Source organism: Misgurnus anguillicaudatus, chromosome 10 (genome assembly GCF_027580225.2).
Source record: "Misgurnus anguillicaudatus chromosome 10, ASM2758022v2, whole genome shotgun sequence".
In the NCBI taxonomy this organism is placed as follows: Eukaryota; Metazoa; Chordata; class Actinopteri; order Cypriniformes; family Cobitidae; genus Misgurnus; species Misgurnus anguillicaudatus.
The window spans coordinates 41,847,606-41,872,059 of NC_073346.2; the positions used below are offsets into that span (position 1 = coordinate 41,847,606).

A 24,454-nucleotide genomic window follows, 5' to 3' on the forward strand; every position below is an offset into this window, starting at 1 on the left:
CCCTAAATGATTTTGACACCTCGGCTATATGAGATGCTAAAAGTCATTAAAACACTCGTATAAGATATCTGCGTGTGTGTGTGTGTGTCAGCTGTACTCGAGGGACATTTATGTGTTGATAAATGAGTTACATCAGGATGTTGAGGACACTGAATCATCTCAGATTGGAAAATTTGAATCAGACACACAACAAAAATGTTTTCTGTGTGGTTTGGGTTTTTCTATAGTCATTATAAAGACTCTTATGTCCTCATAGCTGTGACAAATAAGAGTGTGTGTGTGTGTGTGTGTGTGTGTGTTTGTGTACCTGTCTGTCTCTCTGCTGCTGTAGGGCCAGGCTGAACTCTTGGATGTTTTCTCTTCATAAAAGTAATCTAGAAGATTCTGATGATTCTGATCTGATGCTGATCTGCTGATGATCTGCTTAATGACAGCAGTGGACACAGGAACAGCAGAGTCTGATGCATCATCTTCCTCACTGAAACACACGTGCGCACAAACACAAACACACAAACACACTTTAATTAGTAGTATAATTTCACACACATCCTTGTGTGTTAATACAGGATGAAAGTTCAAGTAATATCTGTATGTGTGTGTGTGTGTGTGTGTGTGTGTGTGTGTGTGTGTGTGTGTGTGTGTGTGTTTACCTGGCCTGGAATGTAAGGTGGTGTATCAGATCTGTCTCTACGTTCTGTAGCGCCTCCTGGTGGCCGCGGCCATGAATGAGCTGCGTATGTTTGTGGCCCAGACTTCTTTTCTCAACATGAACCAGAACAGCATCAGGCAGGTGACTCCACATCATAAAGAGAGGACTAAACACAACCTAAAAACACAACACAACACAACTCCTTCATTCACACATCATACAGTACAAGCGTTGAACATCACTCACAATATTTAATCAAAACACTCAAATGTCTTCACTTTCCTTTGCATTCTTACTTACAATTTACAACTTAATTTAAACTAACATGAATGTGTATGTGTGTGTGTCTGTACTCACCAATCTCTGTTGAATGTGTGTGTTTGCCTCCAGTAGTATTATTGTGCACCAAACATGAAGCAGTGACCCATCAGAACATGGCACCTAAACACACACACACACACATATCTCTTGTATCACACAACACAAACTGTCAATTTGTTTCAATCTTTATCAGTCACTGAGACTAAAAGTGTGAATCAAATAAAAGTGACCGTCACACTGGGTGAAATATAATAGCTAAACATATCAGATATATTTTTAATTCAGTTAGATTGAGTTATTTTTAATCTTTAATGTATATTTTACTCTTATGTAGGCTACCTGTACTACAGCGCTGTTGTTATTGTGCTCCAGACAGACGTCTCGTGACCACGCATCATCACCGCAGGCTCGCACACACAGCTGCGTAACTTCTGCTTCCTCCAGGACAAATGAAGGCAGTTTGCTGTCGGGCTCCAGACGTGTGACACGCTCACGTAACGCTGCTTCACCATCATGAGCGCTGTGATGCTGAATGAGTCTCAGCTCTATAGACTGACTGAGAAAACTGCACATCACCTGCCTGCCACAAATAATCACCTGACAGAGACAAACATCTAAGCATTAAAGGCACAATATATATATATATGTATCTATATATAAATCTCTTATGTTATAATGTAAGTCAACAGTGTGGTTTAATAAAAACAACAACAGAGTGAAGATTTAGACGTTTCTATAAAACTTCTGCATGAGGTGCTGCACAGATCCACCAACACTCACGAGAGTGACTCCATCGTACTGCTTTTAAAATCACTTTCATGATTCTGTGATGTCATAAGTTAATCGGTCTGCGCAGCGCTGCATGAAGTCGAACAGTTCAATGATTTTTACCCACAGTAAAGCAGAAACTGATGAACATGGACACCTTTAATGAGTGAAGTTATGAAGAGGTGCACAACATTTCTAAAAAAGGTGAATTCTGAATTCAAACATTATTGAAAAGATTTGGGAGTATAAATGTGAACAAAATATATAACAATGTGCCAGATGTTTTTGTATATTTTAATGCAAACATCTTACATATTGTGACTTTAACTCTTTCCTTACCATTGATGAAGTTTTTATAGCAATCCATATTTCTGCTATTATCCAAATTATAAAACATTAAGGTATCCACAGATCCAAAAACAGTAGAAACCCTGTATGTTTTGATGATCGTTCTGAATCTGATCTCTTAAAAAAGTCCTTTACAAAAATACAATTATTAAAAGTGAACAAATGAAGGTTGGATAAAGGTAGGATTTTTTGTTTGTTTGAAAGCAGAAGTTCTGTTGTTTGTATTATATATATTGTATGTTTATACATTTATAGAAGAACATAATCAGGCATAATCATTTTGTAAAAATCATAAAAAATGCTGGCATTGGCTGGCAACATTTATTAAAAAACACGAGTGAGGAAAGAGTTAAGAGAGAAAATACACAGGATACCATCTGTGTTCTTGAATTATTCCCAATATTTTGATGGTGTGTGATTCGTACTTGTTTCTGGACTCCACTGAGCTGTTTGACTCTGATGATGAGAGATGCTGTTTGGCCTTTATGTTGGATGGTGCGAAGGAGAGTCCCCACATCATCTACACTGAAGGGCTCTGCCCAGCGCCAGTTACCCCAACCCTCCATACAGATGTGAAGCAGCTGTTAACACACACACACACACACACACACAGGCTTATACATCATAAATAATGATATGAGAGTCATCACTTTTCATTTCCATTCATAATCTCTTTACATTTAAAGTAAATTACATTAGACATATTTTAAATATAAAGTAAAGTTAAATCCGGTATGTTTAATGTATCTGTATAAAGGGGTAATCTTCTGGACTCTATCGTGAAGCCAACACAGAAGTGACTTAAACAGCAATTCATCGACGGGCCGCTAGAGGCTCCAAGAGTCGATCACCATAGACCTCCATGTTAAAATGCCCAACTTTACAGCAGAAAATACTATCTTTACAGCCTGAAACAAAAAGTGTTTTTGGACTTTATAGCTCATTTTGCCCTTCATGACAACTGTGAGGCGGGTAATATTTTTATAACTCATATATGAAGTCTTAAAAGTTCTGCATAATTAAGGGCGTGGCCACTTGAGTTATGGGAGCCACTGCTGTCACTAAAGTCGAGCTGGGGGGGCGTGGTTTCAGCAACCAGCCACCTCAGCTTCACCCACGTCCCGCCTCTTTACCCATTTTCGGTTATCCGCGAGTGATGAGCAGTGACGCACAACCAAGATGGTGATGGGATTCACGGGAAGCCCCTCCAACTATTGGCTTAAAAAAAGCACTTCACAAACTTATGGGTGACATCACAGACACTACTTTCATATTTGATCAGTCTGTGATCTGTATCCAATGCATGACCATCACAATGTATTAAAAATACTTTCACATTAGTAAAATGTTCACTGTCTGACATTACTGCACATCTTCATCGCAGCCTACTGCAGAATAGACAACAGAAATGAAGCCAAAGTCCAGGAAGAGCATTTAAACAGAAATGTGATGATTATAAACATCTTTACTAATCAATGCAAACATTAAAAGCATCAATAAAATAAGCTGTCTGTCATTCGAGTATATACTGCAGTCACTTTACACACAAAGAAATCGTCTGTATGGAACCTGATAATAAAAACATGACTCATCTGTATTAAGTATGTTTGTAAATATCACAGTTCATTGAAGATGTGACAAATGTCAACTGGCTCATAAGTGAGGAATTTTGGAAAAGTTTGGTGAACTATGCTGAAATGTGCTAACCCGTAAATGGAAACATGAAGGTGAGGGTCAGAGCGAGAGTCGACCCGGCTCAGATCTGTTTGAAGGCAGATTTTCTTACTTAAACACGCCCAATCAAAGGCTGAAGTCAATTTAAAGAGATTTAGTTTCTCCAGAGGGCTGCCGTGTGGAAATGACATAATTTCTGAGACCTCAGCGGTGTATTATTCACCAGGAAGCGACGGGTGGGTGTAAACGCTGAGGCGAGCACATCGACCCCCGTTTATTTTTACAACAGCACATTTTCTAGCGCCTATGGCCGAGTTTGACCTTCAGTAAGAATCCATAACAGCGGCTCTCATCTCACATCAAACGGCTGACCGGCGCACATGTTCGGTCATGAGCCGCACAGCTGGACGAGTACAAAACATGACCAATATCCATCGACCCGTGAGCCGTCTGTCGTATCACTGCCGTTGTCTTGGACTGCAGTCTTGGCGTTACAAATCCCTGCCGGTGTGTCACTTTCAGACCCGGTTCCGACCCAAACAGCTGCAGTTCTGGATGAGGATTAGTGTTGGGTTTCATATACACACATACTCTATGTGTGTGTGTTTGTGTGCGTGTTTTTAGGAGTTTGGCAGCAGCTACTGTGATGAACACAACCCCCCCCCCCCAATCTCCACCCAGAGGAACATACAGGAAACTGAATATCCACCCAAATTCCATCCAGATTGATGCTAATGGTCTCCATACTGAACGCGTCCACAGCCCTGAAGTCATTCACATGCCACACGAATCCCAGCGGAGAGACGCGACTCACCACCGCACCGCTCAGTGGTTAAAGAGCCAGAATGTTCTTGATAAACAGAGCTAAAGACACCGGTGTAATGAAAACCATCTCTCAAAAAACAAAAATCTGACAAAAGCAGCTTAAGACAAAAGAACCAGACGATGCGCCATCCACACAAATCCCGCAGCATCAGGACTCGAACCCGAGAGATCGTCAACAAACGGACAGACCGGATAAACACCCTCATCGGTCTGAACCGCACGCCCGCCCGCCGTACGAGACACTGATCTGTCTTCACCACAGAGAGGACGACAGTCAGGACAGCGGAAGAACCTGCAGCCGCAGTTACACAGACACACAGACAGAGAGACAGACAGACAAGACAGACAGACAGACAAGACATACAAGACAGACAGACAGACAGACAGACAGACAAGACATACAAGACAGACAGACAGACAGACGTGGTTCTTGTGGTCAGTCACACAGTATTAGTGCATTAAAGACTGCAGACATAGGAAACTCTTCAGTGTCTTTATACTCGCCCGCCGTCATCTACAGCAGATCATGACATGCATCTTCATACAGATATAATACACTAACACATGATACATGTGTGTGCAGGGGCTGTTATTCCTGCTAATGTTATTGTCTATTAATACGTATATATATATATATATATATATATATATATTAATAAGTCAATTAATATATATGATGAAGAACAGGTGTCGTATCAAACTAGACTTGCATGGAAATGGAAAAATGACATAAGAGCAAGAGTTTAAACCCTCATGTTGTGCATAAATGTATTGTTTTTTTAAAGTCAATGGTGCTCAAAAACGGTTTGGATACAAACATTGCTCAAAATATCATCCTGTGTGTTCAGCAGAACAAAGACATTTAAACAGTCTTAGGACAACATGAGGGTGAATAAATGATGTCAGAATTTATTTTTGGGTGAACTATCACTTTAACATACATAATTTGCAATAATAGCATGAACAATAAGCATAGAGAGATTATATCAACAACATGAAGTTCACCTCGGCATCACACACCAACAAAAACTGAAACAGTGACGTCTTTAAGAGCCAGACATTACAAGATAACATGATGAACAAAACTTTCAAAACCAGAATGAACAAACTATCAAGAATCTGTTCACGTGTTTCCAGGAACCACAACACAAGACATTATGAACAACTTGACACTGTTATGATAATACTGTATGAATGTGTTCTGCATGGACAAGACAAACACCAACAATAAGAAACAACATGAGGACGAATAAATAATGACCCAATCTTCACTTCCTGTTTAACCTCTGAAACAATTCAGCAAAATCATCTGTTTACTTCATGTGTCTGTCTGTCTGTCTGTCTGATCTTCAACACAATCACAGCAGCTTACCTGAACCTTCATCTGACTGACTGACAGATAGACGGACCGACACAGACAGACACAAACAAACAAACAGACAGACAGACAGACAGACAGACAGACGGTGAAGATACCTGAGGTGATTTATGGGTTCTCCAGCTGTACTGGTGACTTTGGTTACTCTGTAGCAGGATGTTCTCATCTGTGTCCACCTGGCCAAACCGCAGAACTTCCTGTGTGTCATTACAGATGACATAATGACTGAAAACCAACTCTTCAGCATCAGGAACCCGGTTCTAAAATACATGAAAAAAAAAAGATTCACAACAGAAGATCTGCACGTCTAGACAATTCTACTTTTCTAGCTAATGATGTCTGACACACACAGACACACAGAGACACACACACAAACACACACACACACACACACACACACACACACACACACACACACACACACACACACACACACACACACACACACACACACACACAGGGGTCCACACAGAGTGTGTTGTGTGTTGTTGTGTTACCTGTCTCCAGGCCTGCAGAGCTCTGTCCAGAGTGTGTATGGCGTATTGTCCGACATTGGCGTGCAGCGGCTGTAGTGTGGTACTGCAGTGAAGTGTGTGTCGTGAGCGTGTGAGCGTGTGTGTGGCGTATCCCTGCAGACTGACCGGCTGAATGACAGACAGCTGTGTGAGGTTTCTATACTCCAGCAGTCTGCAGCTCAGCGTGGATGAAAACTTCAGCTCATGACAACACTGAGTGACGTCGCTCCACTGACGCACATACACACACGGCTCACGCACGCACAAAACTGCAAACTCCTGGTCCTGAGGCAACTTCCTGTCTGGGAGGAAGGGGCGGAGCCTCTTGCATGGCACTGCAACATGTTAACATTAGAGAACAGAATCAGTAAACACACACAATGAACTCTCTGAATGTTCACGGATAGGTCATGTTGACGACGTTTATAGGAATCATTCTTCATCTCCATCCATATCAGACACGAAGGCAGCGGTAGTCTACTGCTAAACAACTTGTTCTTTTGACTTTATATGAATAAAAACGCTCAGTCAAGATGCATGATGATCCAAAAGCCCATTTATGTTTGAATATCGCAAAACCAAATTACAGCACAACAACAGACAGAACGTTTGTTTTTTTAAATGTGCTGCTCGGAGCGTTGTGTCACAACATAAACACACCTGTGCCCAGCTGATCCAGGTTGTGGCAGAATCTCAGCTCCAGGTACGCCAATCGCACCGAGACCCCCACTGACGACACGAACCACGGAGCGAAACACGAATCCACACGCGTACATGCGGCAAGAGCGGTCGGACAAACCAGCTGATCACAGGGCACCTGAGAACCTGATTCACTGTCCGAACTACACACAGACACACACACAAAAACAATGAATACATCTAAAACACACACACACACACACGGTCCTGTAAAACACACACTGACCTCTCATCTCCACCTTCACTGGAGCTGTTGAGCACTACCCTCCAGAGGTCAGAGGTCACCAGGTCAGTCTGGTGTGTGTTAGGGGTCAGGCTGGGCAGCGTCAGCTCACACACAGAGCTCTCTGACAGACTGAATTCTCTATAGGGCACAAACGCCCGCTGCAGCTCATCCCAGTACTCCAGACTACAGGGAACCTACACACACAAACGAGAGATACACACACACACACACACACACACATTTAAAGTCCAATCTCTTTTTCTTTCAGTGTTTTATTGGCTTGATGAATTTCTATGTTTGCAGTATCAACGTATCAGAATATAAAGTATAGAGTTTGTGATGGTTTATATGAGTTTTTGGTGATCTGATCCCAAAATGCTTTGGACCCCATTTGTACATTTGCATCGATGCATTTCTCAGTGCTCTTCATAGATTTCATCAGGGATTCAAACCCATGACCTCTGCACTGCTAAAGCATCGCTATAGTAACTGAACTACAGGAACACCTGTATTTAATAGACCCTCACTCATCCATCACACATGAGCAGCCCATCAGTATGAAGGCTCACCTGCAGAACATCGCCCAGGTCAGCCGTGCTGATGTCCGGGTCATCTGTGGTGTTGAAGGGAACGGGTGTGATTCTGAGGAACGTAATGATGCGCGGTTCAGGATATCGCCACAGCATCACGCCTGAGGAATCGTCTGTTTCTTTCCAGAACACGACCTCATGAGCTGAAGGCAACTTCTGACCCGCTGACAGACGGACAGACAATCACACATTACACCCGTTCGATGTGATATCTGTAGAGGTGTATGTGTGTGTGTGTGTGTGTATGTGTTTGTGTGTTACCAGAGTCCTGTATGTACTGGAAAAGGCCCGTACGCAGGTCATCAGAGGAGTGCTCTGACTGGGTGGGATAAGAGGCGGGCGTTGCAAGAGAAAGGAGGGGCTTCTCATTAGACTCCGCCTCCACTCTCGTCATCTGACTGCAGTAATTCTGTAGATGCTCTTGAATGTGAGACAAACAGTTAAATTGCAGCTGACCCCAAAACACCTGAGAGAGAGAGAGAGAGAGAGAGAGAGAGAGAGAGAGAGAGAGAGAGAGAGACAGAGAGAGAGAGAGAGAGAAAGGTTAGGGTTAGGTTAGAGTTTCCCTAACAGTCACACACACAATCTTATTGTGATTATTTCTACACACTGCTCATGATGAATAAAATCATTTTGGCCACATTTTATAAGAACCGGTTCAATATAAGTAAAGGATTCCTCAGAGTGTGTTTGGCTTCAGGCAGCTGGAATCTTTGACTCACAATGATTCATGATGTATATACAAAAACACACACGCACGCACACGCACACGCACGCACGCACGCACACACACACACACGTCATGTGTACCTGTAGCAAACCGCCTTTCAAATCTATCAACACTCTTGGTGGAGCAGGTGAGTTGGGGGTGGAGCTTCCGCTGTGTCTGCACCAATAAGCCTCCAGATGTGCAGTGCAGGAGAATGGACCCAAAAACACAACACTTCTGTCCTTTAGACCAGTTTGCACCAACACATCATCACACTGAAGTGATACGCAAACCTCCTTAAAGCCATCTAGATAGATAGATTGACAGAAATGAAAAGTGCATCCATGTAAAGCTGCATCTCAACGCTTCAGACAGCACACAAATGCTAACCGAGTTCATGTTTCTTTTGCTTAATCTGACATCTTTTCACAAAATTATCTAAAAATGCAGTGATTATCGTAAACACAGTCTGTTATGCTACACCTGAAGTTAATATAAGCAGCTGAGAGATAACATTTCTCAAAAACAGTGTAAAATTTCAACAAAAAAAGGCAAATGTCAAAATAGAGAGTTTTGGACTTATTTTTTTCACCAAAATAAACATTTTTGTTTTTTACACAAAGAATGTACTAAAAAAGGGTACTGCTGGGTACCGTTACCGAATTTCAGGTACCGATACTGGTTAAAATGTAAACGATACTTAACCTTACCCTTAATCATGTGAGAGGAAAAACCATAATGTTACATTTGCACGTCAGTCAATCGATAATGGCAATGACATCATCCATTTATAAAAATGTCACTGTATAAAATATAATTGTAACCTAACTGTTGAATTCTTAAAGGCATAGAACGAAAACAGAGATTTGATTTAGTAATGTTTTAAATGTATTAAAAAGCATTATATCCTCATCTTTAGGTTTACACAGCAGTCATATTAGATGTTATTGTTCAAATCAAATATACTTGTGACGCTGAAGGAATAAATCATTTTAGATTTTCAGTGAACAAAATACAATATAATACAATTAATTTATTCTCTCTTTATTTCATAAAGGAATGTGTCATATATAAGTCTAATATATAATAGTTAAGCTAAAGGTGCTCTGTCCTATAATGAGCACGATCAGCAGAAACAGGACATGAATATCCCTGTATCTCTTACAGACCCTCGACTCTGGGGTCTGTGGCCACATCTTTGTTTCATTAAGTGACAAGAGAGATTTAAGAGCTTGTGGTTTTTCGGTCTGGCATCAGCAAGACCTTCGTAATTAACGGCCACAAGAGTCTCGTAACAGACCCGAGCGGAGAACCACAGTCTCGCGGCCACACACGACCCTCGTGTCCCATGATACACGTCTGAAGAACGTCACAATCCACAAACATTAATGACCGTTCATCATCACTTATTATATATCATCATGTCAAGTAAAAGTTAAGCTGAATGTCAGGTTAAAAGACCAATAAATGTAATGGAGGCTGACAAAAGGTAACCATCACTATCTGTCTATCCATCATCCGTCTATCTATTACTTTTCTAATCATGTTATATCACTTTTTATTTCAGGAAAAGTAAATCACATTCAGCGGAGCTAAACATCAGAGATGTGATTCTTTCCTTTATGCTTTTACTGCAACACATTTATTTAACTAACACATGACAAGGGCTACGAAACTTTGTACACTCACCTGTCGTTTATCATGTTTAGTTGGATGATGGTTTATTAAAGTCACACTGCAAGCAGAGCGAATCTGGCCCGCACCCGGACGCATGTCTCATGCTGCAGTTATGTGCCCAATACAGTAAACAAGTGCAAATTGTTGAGGTTTTAATTAAAATTTTCAAGAAACATTAAGAAACTCTTTATAAAGGCATCTGCTATACAGATGGGTGGTATCGCACACACACACAAAGACACACAAACATACAGTTACACACTCACACAAATGCGCTTACAACCGACACACACACTTTTGACGCATACACCCACAACCCAACACTGTAAATATGGAGTTAGTTGTTGAATTCAGGACTGAAACCTGATGCTGTATGAGCTGTATGTCGTTCTGTGGTTTCTTCTGATCTGCTCGTGCCCTGCAGGCTGGAGATGCTGACAAACGCCAGCACACACAAGACGCTTACTGACTTCCTCTTTAGATGGGTTGTGGTCTGCTTTAGAGATTCACTCTCGGCTCTCTTAAAGGCTCAGAGAGATTAAGCGGATTTCCGGTCAATCGAAATAAAACAAATGCTCTGATTTTCTGCCGTGGTGCATTGTGGGTAACAGGAACTAAACCCTTTGCTGGATTAAAGGACTCAATCAGGAGCCGCACACAGAACACATGAATGACTGAGGCCAGCAGGTAATTAGACAGGAAATGAGCTGCACTTGACTAACCTGAAGACTTGAGGGCGTCGCTCTTCAGGGTCAACGCGCCCGTCACGCCCGACACGGACAACGTCAGACTGGGCCGCACGGCGTGCGACTCCATTTCCAAAGCCGCCGCCATCTGCACCGTGTGCAGCGAGATCTTGTGGAAGGGTATGAATGTCTGCAACGAACCCAGCAGCGGCTCGGGAGTCTGAAGGGGGGCGTCGCCGTCGCAGCAGTGGGTGGAGCCCGAAGGCGACCGGTCCATCTCTCTCTCAGGAAAGATTCTTTTCCAAAAGTCTTTGGCCTGTTCAATCTTAGCCAGCGTGGGGCTGACCCTCAACGGGCGACTGATGTCTACCTTCAACTCTGAAACAAACAGCAGAAAATCAGACATAATTTCCTTCATGCATAATGTAATGCTTAGAAAAAACTTCTAATCCTGATATCTTCACATTATTCACCTAGATCAATTTCTCAACCTTTTTATGCCGCATTAGTTAGCTTGACCAGAACTGAACTCACACATTCATTGATCCGTATTCCTGTAACATTACACGCTAATAGCAACTTGTTTTGTCACAGGGGACACCGACAGATTAGGCCTGATATTCATCACAGTTTCTGACCAATGCTCCTCCGCATGATGGCCATAGCCCGGGTCACTCAGAAGCAATATGAGATGGACGTCTTTATTAATATCTCCACAATCTGCTTACTTTACCAGCTCATCTGCCTGGTTGTCTCCCAGTAAACTTACAGCCCAGTTAGATTATACAAAGCAATATCAACAGTGTGATGTGAAAGCTACAATCACTAACATTATGCCTCTTTCACTATCTTTCTTTAAAAGATTACTCAACCGCTTGACATCTGCCTCAAACCAATACATAATTATAACTCATATCATTACTCTACTATGCCTTTATTTAACCAAACATATCACCATCTCTGCTTGATAATCGCTATTATAAGCTTTCATTTTAACCAAAAGTTACAGGGTGAAGCTGTAGCGGTGTCATCTGAGATCTGACCCTCCAGGCTTTCTCACAAGAGTTTTTCTCCACAACTTGAGTTTTGGTTCCTTTCTGTTGTCGTCGTGTTCGCTTGCTTACTGAAAGACTGCTGACATTAACTTAACTTACTGGTTTGTAAATACAGTTCATACAGGTTATCTTTCAATGGTCTAAAACAGTGACATCTTTAAGATTGTAACCAGTTTATATAGATGTGTTGTGCTGGGGTATATTTCATGATGTTGATATAATCATGACGCTGTTCATGGTATTATGGCAAACTCTTGATCTACTCATATCATTTTTTCATGCTTTTAATTCTTAATTTCCATGTGAGATGAAAAGGCATGTTGAGTTTAATATGACTTTTCTTACTTATCATATTAATTGCCTAAATGTTTGACAGTATAAGGAGAAGAATAAACCATTTTATTAGATTATAATCTATTTATGTAAGGAATAATTGACGACGGGCCATTGAATTATAAGAAAATAATGCACAGCAAGGTGGTAATGCGGCACGACGCGAAGTCCTAATTCAAAGGACCGGAGTCAATTATTCCTCTTATTCCTCTTATACCACGGTTACCACAAACATTGCTCTGGTGCCAATTTTTAAGACATTTGAAAAGTTAGGTGTGCGGTTTACAGAAAAATAATCAACACCCATAGAACATTTCTCAGCCAATCAGAATGCAGCATTCAACAGACCCGTGGTATAAGACAACAAGAAAATGAGCAATAATAACATATTCTATTCTATATATTTTATTATTTATTAGTTTTATGTGATTTTTTTAAAGCTGCAGTATAAAACATTTACCATATTATAATGAAACTCTTTCCCTCAAACAGAGAAATGTTTATATAGTGTTAACTGTATTTCTATTGGGCCTCCCTGTCTCATCCTGAAGTTCACGTTGTCAGCTGGATCTGGCCCATATTCAGAACAGATCTGAACCCAGAGATGATGACAACACCATACAAGTAATAACAGATATCAGAGTTAGGTTAGGGTCCATTTTTGGAGACCCCCCCCCCCCCCCCCCCCGCCTATACCCACAAAGATCAGCCACAGATCCGACCCGTCACCCATGATAATATCAAAATTAAATCCGCACCCGCCCAGATCCGTTAATATTTGGCTTATTACCCGATCTGTGCCTGCGATAAATCACACACGCTAGGCTGTGGAACCTGATAACTATACACAAATAGACATATTAATGAAAAAAGAACAAGAAAAAAATACAACCTTGTATTGCACCACACTTTCTCCACACATCCGATTTTGCCTTTAAAGATTTGTTGTCAACAATCCACTCGCCAACCTTACTTTTACTTCATCCATAGCTATTCTTGCAACACTTACTCCAACTACACTACGAGAAGCATCAACAAAAGTTGCACTGTCGCAGTGGTGGTGACGTGATGGTCCAAATGTCATAACGTTGTTGCGTATGTGTAATGGTAATTTAGACATTCAAATATTGCACATATTTTTTATCCGCGCTACTACCCGCCCGCAAGGAGTTAATTACCCGCCCGTGAATTTTAACAATGTCACAATCCACTCGTTTTGCCACTTTTATGCGGGCACCCGCGGGTACGACCTGTTGCAGGAATCTGAGAGGAAGGACCATTACATTAATCTCAACCTGGACAAAAATCCTCTATGGTTGACGCGACTGCACAGATCCAGCTACAGTATAAACTCTCCACACATTGTCATTGTGCTCACAGTCATTGATAAGTCATTTATTCAGTACTGGCAACTCTAAGAGATAGACTACAACTCCTCCAAAAACACTGCTTGTGTGTGTGTGTGTGTGTGTGTGTGTGTGTGTGTGTGTGTGTGTGTGTGTGTGTCTGTGTTCACCTGGTCCAGTGAGAAAGTCTCTGATGATGACAGACAGCAGTGGAGGTGGGATGCCAGTCCGATTGTCTGCCTCTCCTGCTAATGTCTGCAGCCAAAACACACTGTAGTCTAAAACCTCTGGCAGAGACTTTCCTGCATCTGAGAGAGAGAGAGAGTCAGAGTTCTGATCATCAAACATTTCATCTTTTGTCACGTATAAAGAGCATCACTCACCGAGACATTTGTAATCGTTGGCGACTCCTTTTAGCGTGAGGTCAAAGAGTGAGAGCTCCAGCCTTTGTTTGCGATGGTGGCAGTTTATTAACACCGACGGCTGCGTTACCTGCAGGAATAACAGCGGCTCCAGGCTGCAGTCTTTGTCTCCTCTGCGGCCCGGCTGCCTCACCACCGTCACGCCTAAAGCTTGCCGCGCCGACGACCGGTTGGATGCCAAAACGCCAGCCGGAATTCCTGCCGATCCCACGCCGACATTGCCGTCGAGCAGATCGTCTGCCGTCACGGAGGACAGACCGCCCTCTGACGAGAGATCGGCATCGTCCTCCGGCACGTCGAGCGTGCTCTTTTCCGGACGCGAGGCGTCGGTGGGAGGTTTGCTCAAAGCCGCGGTGGCGTACGTCATGAGAGAGATGCGCCCGGCGGTGAGGAAAACATCAAAGGGGACAAAGCTGAGGTTCTTAGTAATGATGGACTGGTGTGAGCTGCGCGCAAGGCGGCGCTGACCCATGCCGCTTTGGCGGTCGAGTCGAACCATCCGCAGACGGGCGCTGTCGCTGCCGAACCCGCTGTCCTGCCCGCAGGGAGCACCACTACCGCACAAACCGTCCACAGAGTCTGAACCCGCAGCAGCCGGCAGATGATGACCTCGCATCTACAACACAGACACAAGTGAAGGAAAGTCAAGTTCAGATGTTTGGTCAGCTATGGCACCTGTTGCACGTCAGACGTCTCATTCTCTACAACATCTGCCTTTCATTCAGAAAGCAGTCGGTCTCATTCTTCACCTGTTTTTAATTACAGCTGCACTGGCAGAACATTACACAGAAATCTTCACTTATTAGACACCACGCAACACACACACAACGCAACACACACACACACACACACACACACACACACACACGCACACACAGACGCCCACCCACATTTAACACCTCATGAAAGGTCAGGTTCAGTTCAGAATCTTTAAGAGAACGTTGAGAAACCTCATATGCTTTAAGCTCACAGTCCCCGAGAATGTTCGCCTCAAATCTGAGACTCCCTTTGAAGAAAACAAAAGCACTTAAAAGTGTGTACCATAAAGCAGCGCCACCGCCTCGTTCTGCAGGGTGGAACGATTCCTGTGAAGTCACATTCATTACGAGACGTGAGGACCGCATGTGCATCAAAGCCAAGAGACCCCGAACACACGACTGCTCGGTACTGCTGCTTAACCACAACAAAGACACGAGCGGGTCTCGACCTGACGCAGTAACGCTTGGACAGTCTGGCAACAGAGGCCAGAATGTGGGATCCCGTTTTGGGAGCGATTGAGGAAAGATATTTTCCTCAGTCCCCCAGTTCGGTTCCGCTGTTCAGATTCAACAAACAGACCTGCAGCGAGGCTGGTGACTCATTATTTCCAGTTCGGCTGGCAAAAACACCCAAAGCGTTCATTCTGGTTGATGGGTCAGAACTCTCATTTATACACCAGCATAAAAGAGAGGAGAAAGCGTACCTGACCTACTATCACAGTCCTTAACAAACAGTCAGGGGTCAGAGGTCAGCAGCACTGAACCACAGTAAGCATCAGACACATTCAACACATAAAAGGTTTGGTCATCCAAAAATGAAGATTCTGTCATCATTCACTTGACCTCATGTCGTTCCAAACAAATACAACTTTAATTCTGTGGTTTAACACAACAGAAGATCACATAGTCTAGTGAATGTGATAACTTGGATCTGTTATTCTCCAAACGACTCCTAAAATAAGATCCCTTCATCTCCGTGTGCATTCATGGAAAGAGCAGGAACTGTCTGAACATTCTGAATCTTTTATCCACAGACAAATTAGGCATGGTGGGTTTTAAAGTATTAGTGCAAGTAAACATAATTAAACAATTTATCTATGATGGTTCATTCTCATCAGAAATCCTCAGTTAGGTGAGCAGGATGTTAACCCTCTACAGATCTCACTGAATGTTTTCACCAAACATTGACGAGACTTCAGATTAAATTGTGCCGAGTGTCTCTCAGTGACCTGAACTTCAAACACTTGTGTCTCCATAAGATCACAGAGTCGCTCTTTGGTTTTGTTTTGATTACACCAACCAGAAACAGCAACGTGAGTAAATCCAGGGTAAGCGAGGGGTAAACAAGGCCCATTGCTGCTGTGGGTGTGGGGGGGCAGTCAGACAGTCGATGTGTTTTGTGTCCGTTTACAGAGAGATGAGCTGCTCTCGTTTATCACCATCAGACCCAGAACACAGAAAGAGACGCATGAAGCCAGAACAAGACATCGTTACCAAAGAAACATATTCATTCACATCATCAGCACCACCAGCACAATCTGCACATTCTGCAAAGATCACATCACCTCTCTCTCAATATTTTTAAACGTGTAATCTTGATTATACAGGTCAGCCTAACCAAACAGCTCTCTCAGCCCAGCTTCAGGTTAACCCTCTTTCTTTACCCTCCAATAACCGCTTCCCTAAACGCGTGACCCCGCTCGGGCCCGGGCAGAGAGCAGACGAGGGCACCGCTCTCCCTCACCTGAGCAGAAACCAGAGTCTCGGGTCAGACGGCCTCCACAGCATCACCTCAAAGACCATATTTGTTTCTCTTTAATGTAATTCTGCGCTTGACGATTTTATCTGGAGTTTCACGCCAATTTTGACAAACTGTTATGACCGAACGTCTCAGCTGCTACTGATCTCCAATAGATCGGGTTTCTGAGGTGAATTGGAGAATGTGCCGGGCCGCTGCGCTGAGAGAGGTTCTGGGTAAAGCGTCTGAAGTGTTTTGACTGCCTGTCAATTATCGGTCGATTCTGGTACGAGGGGTCACTGAGCACTGAGAGAAAAGAAGATCTGGTTTCATAACATAGCCTAGATGCCAAGTACATGAACTTTGAAAGCGTAAAAGCATCTGAGATAAGCTGCGGCGAGCCTCCTACTTAGCAGATGTTTAGTAGCCAAACGCAGACAGAGCAACCGAAGGGGAACCTCGGTTACTTCTGCTCCGACAGAGAAAAAAACACAGGCGACCTTCCCAGCAAGGCAAGCGCGTGTTAAGTGCGAGGTAGACACAGAGTTCAGAGGTCATCTCCGAATAAGACCTGAACCCTCAAAAACATTCATCTGAGCTTCAGAGCTAAAAAACGGCAGTCCGCTGACCTTCAACTAACCGCTCGCGGGGCCGCAAATCAAATGAACACACGGGCCACCGTCCCTGAGGGAATCTCTGCACTTCAGCAATCATAACAACTCACAGCACAGAGATTTTCATTCAAAACAAGTGATGGCATGGTTAGGGTTGTTTCACTGAGCTCTGCAGAGACTCGACTGAACTGAAGAGACTGAGCTCTCGAGTCTGTAGTCACGTACTGAAAGAGTCCTTGAATGAGGATTAGTTACTGATTAAGGGAACCGCTGTTACTTCACCATAACAATAGATGACCTGAAAGAGAAACTAATGATCATATACAAAAAATAATTAGGCTGAGGAAAGTACAAACACAAACAGACACAGACACACTCACAAATGTTTCAGAGTGCACCCCCTTTGTGTACGGTGCATCCCTTCACTGCACCATTTAAGAAAATGTATGACATAAAACAATCCTAAAGTTAAAATTTGAATTAAACAAAACACATTAAATGATATAATGTAGTGTTGTTGGTTGAGAGCTATATTTTTATTAGGTTTCTGAGATAAAATGTATAAAACTGAGAGCCCCCTGGAACCACTGGGTTTATGTTTGTAGTCAGGTGACAGCATATGAGTTGTTCATATAATGTCCTGAATCTAAGTGATCTGTGATTCTGTAGAGATGAATCACAAACTCCACAACAGTACACACATGTGATGTTTTGTGTTTCCCAGTGTAGAGTTTAGTGTGTGTGTGTGTGTTTCACTGGTCTGTGTTCAACAGCTGTCTAATGTTTATTTGGTTATGTATCAATCTGTATCAGCATTCACTTCCCTTCACAGTCCTGACTCTGTGTTTATGTGAAAGCCGTATGTGTTGTTTACCGAGTGAGGAGTGTGTGTGTGTGTGTGTGTGTGTGTGTGTGTGTGTGTGAGTGAGTGGTTACATGTTAACAGTACTGTTCAATGAGCTCATAAACATTAATAGCCATTAAACACTGACAGAGAGAGAGAGAGAGAGAGAGAGAGAGACAGACAGACAGACAGACAGACAGACAGACAGACAGAGACAGACAGACAGACAGACAGACAGACAGACAGACAGACAGACAGACAGACAGACAGACAGTGGAGAAACACTAAGCTTCTTAGATAAATGTTTGATGTTTTTTAAGCACCAGTTGTTTTTACTTTTATTTGGTGGTGAGGTTGTGATTATTTTTGAGCTTGTGTTTGTGTGTCTGTGTATGTGTTTGTGTGTGTGTGTGTGTGTTTTTGTGTGTGTTATGTGTGTTTCCATACATCTGCAGGAGTTTCATTGATATCTGTCAGTCCCACGTTGGCCTGCAGAAGTTGTTGAAGTAACTGCATCTGTGAGATACTGAGGAAGAGCTCCAGACTCGATGTCACATTTATCTCCAAACTGTGACCACACACCACCACATCCTACAAACAAACAACACAGATTCATATTAGGATTATAAAACCATTTCTTCCAGTCCTTGATTCTGATTATTTATGATAAAACACAGCTATGGCCGCTGTACTCGTACTGTATGTTAAACACAGTTTAAATCTGCTTTATTGACATGATAAAAACTCATTTGTATTGCCAAAGCATTTGCAGCTGGGATGTGTACAAATAAAAATAAAACAATGTATATAGTGCAAAATTAAAAGTGAAATAGTAAGTTAAAGAAATAAAATTAAAAGAATAAGAACAAATAGCTAAAAACAAAGTTAAATAATAGAATAAAGAAGTAATTGTTAAAGAAACACTGTTCACATCGGTCAGGAACTCTTAGGTTTGTTAGACATCATGCAGCGATGTGCAGACCGATCGGCCTATGACATCACAGCACAGCGAGAGCGATTTAAAGCAAACGGAGGAGTCTGCACTCCAATCACTGCCAGCGATCGGCCTGTGCAGCGCTGCATGAACTTCAACAAACCCTGTAAGTAGAAACAGGAAAGTTTGATCTGGATTAGAGATCAATTCTGCAGGACAGTGGGGCAGAAAACTACAGTAGAAATCCATCTCTAAAACATTAGTTCAGCTTTAAGGTAATACACATTCTGATAAATCTGTGCACTATAAGTTCTGAGTAAATATCTGACTACCTCTGTTGGTCCGTGCGCTGCTGCCAGAGGCCTCCGATAAATGATAGCAGGTGCGGCTGTTACACGCACAGAGAAATCAGTGATGATCGGTGACAATATGACTCGCTTCTCCTGCTGTCTGCGAATACTGCAAAGAGAAAGAGAGAGAGAGAATAAACACACAGAGTGAGGAAAAGGACTCTTAACTCATTCCCTGACACCCATTTTTTGAAAAGTTGCCCACCAGGTTTCACAAAATGCCTTTAAGGAAAATGTTCTTCTAAAAATATATAAACATACAAATATCTCAAATGATAGAACAGACCTTGTGTGATACTGTGAGCAAAGCAGTGTTGGCCTTTTCTTTGCACTGTATGAATGTAGTATGTTATTGTGTTAGGCAGCAGCTGTATTGTGTGTCTTAAACAAATTTCCTTCTGGACAATAAAGGTTTATCTTATCTTATCTTACCCTCTACTAACAAACAAACAATAAACAAACAAACCAGGAAAAAAGTTTCATCATATCTATATTTTTTTCTCTGCTTATAAACTCTTAAATATTTTTTTGCAAAAAGCTGAAATAATTGCATTTTTGTGAGGGAATTTTGTTAGAGATCAGGGCCCGTATTCTTAAAGATTCTAAGAGTCCTCTGAGAAAACTCTTAATTTAGCTTAAAAACTTTTACGTAGGAGTCTTAGCTTAAGAGCGATTCGGGACTGATCTGAGAGCAACTCTAAGTAAGGAAAAGACAAAAACTTTTATCTTACTGAGGAGGCGGGGTTGACCCTGTTGCTACGTGTGACACAATCTTTTGAAGACTGAGATTGGTTGGTTGTACAAGAAGGAAGAAAAAGAGTGCTTTTAAGTATAGGATCTATATTAGCCATCAATTTGAAATTACATGTATACATGCGTGTATATATATATAAAATTGAAAATTTTATATATTAAAATATATATATTAAAAATTGAAAATATACAATATAAATTAATATATAATTAATATATTTATTTTATATATATTTATGTATATATAAAATAAATAAAGTATAAACATATATATATAGTGCTGTTAATGTCATACTTAACATATTAGATAGGAAATAAACAGCAACACAATGTTTGTGTAATTACTTTGACGTCTGTAACAGACCTAATTCATCTTTGCTTTATAGTTGCATTTTTTCTAGTTACTGAATGTGTGACTGTAGTTAATGTAGTGATTACTTTTATTTCTGTTGCTATATTATATTATTATGTCTCTAATAAGATCGGTCACAAACATGATTCCTGCACGATCTAATGTGTTGCATGTTATTAACTTACTGTCATTCATTGTGTGCAAAATTTTTGGTCTCCCTCTTCATGTTTTGTCCACTTTCCCGGTTGCTAAAAAAACTCTTAAGCCTCTTAAAAGTCCTCGTCTGTGCTCCTAACAATTTGACCTTAAGACCTCTTTTAAGGGTTAAGATGCTTTCTGGATTACCTTTTTCTTTAATTTTAAGAGTAAACGCCCACATTTCTAAGAATATTCTTAGAATTGTGTCACTAGGAGCTACTTTTTGCATGAAGATTCTTTATAAATACGGGCCCAGATTCAGAACAATTATCAAAACATACACAAAGTTTAAAATTAGTAAATGATTTTTTTGCTTCAGTTTTTATATAAATTGAGTAAGTGGATCTAGTGGATAACCGCAGTATTACAAATAAACATAAAACCTCATCAGGAACACTTTTTTTATTATGCAAATGTTTTCTCTTAATTGGCGAGATAACTCGTTAATGGCGGGGAAAGAGTTAACATGTTTGAGTGTTTGTGATACGTCAGGTTGCAATTGCAATGCTACACACAGAGCACACACTCGCACACACACACGCAGACACACCTGCGCGCACACACACGCGTGCACACACACACACACGGAGACACCCAGACAAACATGCACATGTGCGCACACACAAAGCAAAGCTCAAATATTCATATCTCAGCTCCCACGCTTTGACTCCCACATCTGATCGTTTTCTCTTTCTCTGATCTGATCTCACTGAACATTTGTGGGCAGTAAAACAAACACTCCGTGCTTTATAACGTGCTGTTAATTGCCACATCTGCTACTATTAAAACAATCATACAGTGAAAGCGCTAATATTTATGCGAGTCAGTGGATTAGACAGCAGGAACCGCAGGATTACTGCCAGCACACGATTGGACCGTACCCATTAAAGATCCAGTTACCTGAACAGGTGCCAGAGATCTCGCGTGACCTCACAGGGCGACTGCTTTAACTTAACAACATTTACTGAGAGAAAATACTCGACAACTACAATAAAAAGACTAAAAGTGTCTGGTGGACTGGTTTGGATATTCTACTGTCAAGGTGATCATGTGATTTTCAGTGAAAAATGATACTGGGCCAAATGATAATCCCTGAAGACACACACAGTGTGTGTGTGTGTGTGTGTATGTGTGTGTGTTGGGTACAGGAGTGACATACCTGCTGGCCATGTTCCACTCCAGTGCAGGATTTTGGGAATTTCTCTCTACGTCTGGAGGACAGCCGCTCGCTGAGCTCTCCCGCTCGGGCCTCAGATCATCCCACTGAGCTGTACCCATGTTGATGCTCTGGAGATCGATTTGATACTGACGATCTTCAACCTCTGACCCCGGGTCACGCAACACTCCCAGATTTAATGCCCGTCTGGAGAGAGAGAGAGAGAGAGAGAGAGAAAGAAAGAAAGATTACAGTGTGATTCTCTCGACAACAGTATGCACTATTTTTCATTTAACTTTTATGTGTAACATCTTCATGACTTGACATGGTCTCATTTAGTTTGAATTTAACTTCACTGTATGTTGTTTCAAAACTTTATCTGACAACTTATAAACATCTCTTTGATGGGCGTTCATTTATCAGTCTCACAGACAAGGCTTCAGTCCAATACATCACTGCATCAGTGCCGTTGTTTCGTCTCAAAGATGAACACCAGCAATGTTTTTCTAAGGCACATTTATAAAAGCTACTTAAATGTTCAGACTTAATCCTGGCTTAATCTAAGTCGTGTCTGTGTTCACACGCCACCTGTATCAATGACATCATGAGACACATTCATCTCACTGACCGCATGCTCAGCATTTATTGACCAACTGTGTTTCATTTGCATCTGAAATTACTGCAATTAGTGGTGTGAGAGAGATAAAAAGAGAGAGACTCTCATTCACTGTGCTAAATATAAAGAGATGAGAGAAAAGCAGAGTTTTTAAGAAGCAGATCATAGACAGATGTTAAGGGAAAACAATCACCCAACAACCGCTGACCTTCAAAAAGCACAACTACTGCCTTCATCACTAAATATAATCCATCACAGTCATGTTACAAGTCGGTTTTTATATTTATTTGTATTTTTTTATTTGACTTTATATCGTTTGGGTAATATCACCTTACGGTTTATTGTTATTGTGATGATGTATACAAGTATTTCATTACTGTATGTAAACACAATAAAGTACTTAAGTAAATAAAATGAAGGACGGCTGTGTTGTGGTCAGGTATGATGTATGGAGCTGAAGGACTCATGAGGAGGAGGAGGAGGAGGAAGATTGTAGGTGTGACTCTGTTCTCACACTCAGCTCAAAGTTTAGGGTGTGTTTGACATTCAGCCTTCCCTCCAGGCCAAACATACACTCATAAATACACCATATACGCCTGTTAAACATCACCCTAATAAGAGTTAAATATCCTCATACACACATCATCATCATCATCATCATCATCATCAGTAAATCATTCCACGCTGACAGCAAGAAGGGCTGTTTAAAAATCACTGCTATCCACTGAAACTCAGTGTGTCTGCGCTCGCATTTCAATGTTGTGTTAATTACTCAAGTCATTTATCTCATGTGTAGTTTACATGTCACAATAATCACTGTAAACACACCATACCAGCTATCTGCTCAACACAAAGAGAAACAGAGTGAGAGAGAGAGAGACACGAAAACATTGAGATCCCATGAAAAACTTCAGATAAAACACTGAATGAATTACATTTATCCAGATAACCCATAATGACTTATCTGCCATTTGGTAAAAATATGACATTCAGTGATTCTGGGGTGTGTGGTCCATTGACAAATCCAAATTTCAACAAATGGGTAAAACATCCAATTGAGATCCTGCACACAGAACTTTGTTTAAATATTCTTCAAGTGCACCGGCACACAACAAATAATGACTGCAGAGCTGAAAATATCCACAAATAATGAGGGCACCAAGGGTTCCAGACTGTGACCAAATGGAGTAAGTTTTTGAGACGGGTTAGGGTTGAGGCATCTCTGGGGCACCCGTGACAAAAAAACAGAATGTGTGACATGATTTTTCCGCATATTTGCACAACGCATCAATTGTTATATATCACCATGCGCTCAGTTAATTTACAGATGGGTCTACCCAGCCCCACGAGAAGTCAACACAGAGACACGATAAAGCGCAGCTCAGTTAGACATCACAGAAATGAGAGAGAGAGACAGAGCGGGAGAACTTCTAACATTATAGATGAGATTGAGAAGAAAACTTTGAGACACCAGGATTGGTAATCTGTGTGATTACATTATCTATATTTTGCAGACATGTTGTACCTTTTGTTGTAAATTGAGTATTTTTGGTTGGAATGAGTCAATGTTGTTGTATGATTCTTTGGTTCATAACTTCCTATTCGGAAAGTTTGATCAATTGATCAGTTTGGTTACAAACATTCCTCCAAATATCTTCATTTGTTTGATCAGAACAAAGACATTTATACAGATTTGTAACAACATGAGAGTGAGTAAATGATGACAAAATGTTCATTGTTGGGTGAACTATTTCTTTAAGGTGTACCCCTAAATTTTCCGCTTGCGCTGCCAAAATTTTCAGTCAAGGGCTAACATGGTATTATTTATATTATTATTATTTATATTATTTAAAATATTTGGGGGGAACTTTAAATATGGTCACCCAAGGGCACTACATTTTGCTAATAATAAAAGTACAA

General features: G+C 41.4%; 1 protein-coding gene across 2 annotated transcripts in view; it reads right to left on the bottom strand.

Annotated features, from left to right (window-relative positions):
* The window catches only part of LOC129448956 (intermembrane lipid transfer protein VPS13B), a 78,135-nt gene that overhangs the window by 8,929 nt on the left and 44,752 nt on the right, over positions 1–24,454 (bottom strand). For both annotated transcript variants that reach the window (XM_073872660.1, XM_073872659.1), the window contains exons 29-46: positions 21,922–22,125; positions 19,442–19,568; positions 18,623–18,766; positions 14,183–14,837; positions 13,970–14,107; positions 11,102–11,443; positions 8,804–9,009; positions 8,255–8,459; positions 7,973–8,157; positions 7,404–7,597; positions 7,139–7,320; positions 6,461–6,813; positions 6,062–6,223; positions 2,512–2,667; positions 1,310–1,567; positions 1,007–1,090; positions 651–826; positions 308–478 (exon numbers count right to left, since the gene is read on the bottom strand). In XM_073872660.1, coding sequence (XP_073728761.1) covers positions 308–478; positions 651–826; positions 1,007–1,090; positions 1,310–1,567; positions 2,512–2,667; positions 6,062–6,223; positions 6,461–6,813; positions 7,139–7,320; positions 7,404–7,597; positions 7,973–8,157; positions 8,255–8,459; positions 8,804–9,009; positions 11,102–11,443; positions 13,970–14,107; positions 14,183–14,837; positions 18,623–18,766; positions 19,442–19,568; positions 21,922–22,125 — 3,942 coding nt within the window. The remainder of the gene's footprint in view (positions 1–307; positions 479–650; positions 827–1,006; positions 1,091–1,309; positions 1,568–2,511; positions 2,668–6,061; positions 6,224–6,460; positions 6,814–7,138; positions 7,321–7,403; positions 7,598–7,972; positions 8,158–8,254; positions 8,460–8,803; positions 9,010–11,101; positions 11,444–13,969; positions 14,108–14,182; positions 14,838–18,622; positions 18,767–19,441; positions 19,569–21,921; positions 22,126–24,454) is intronic.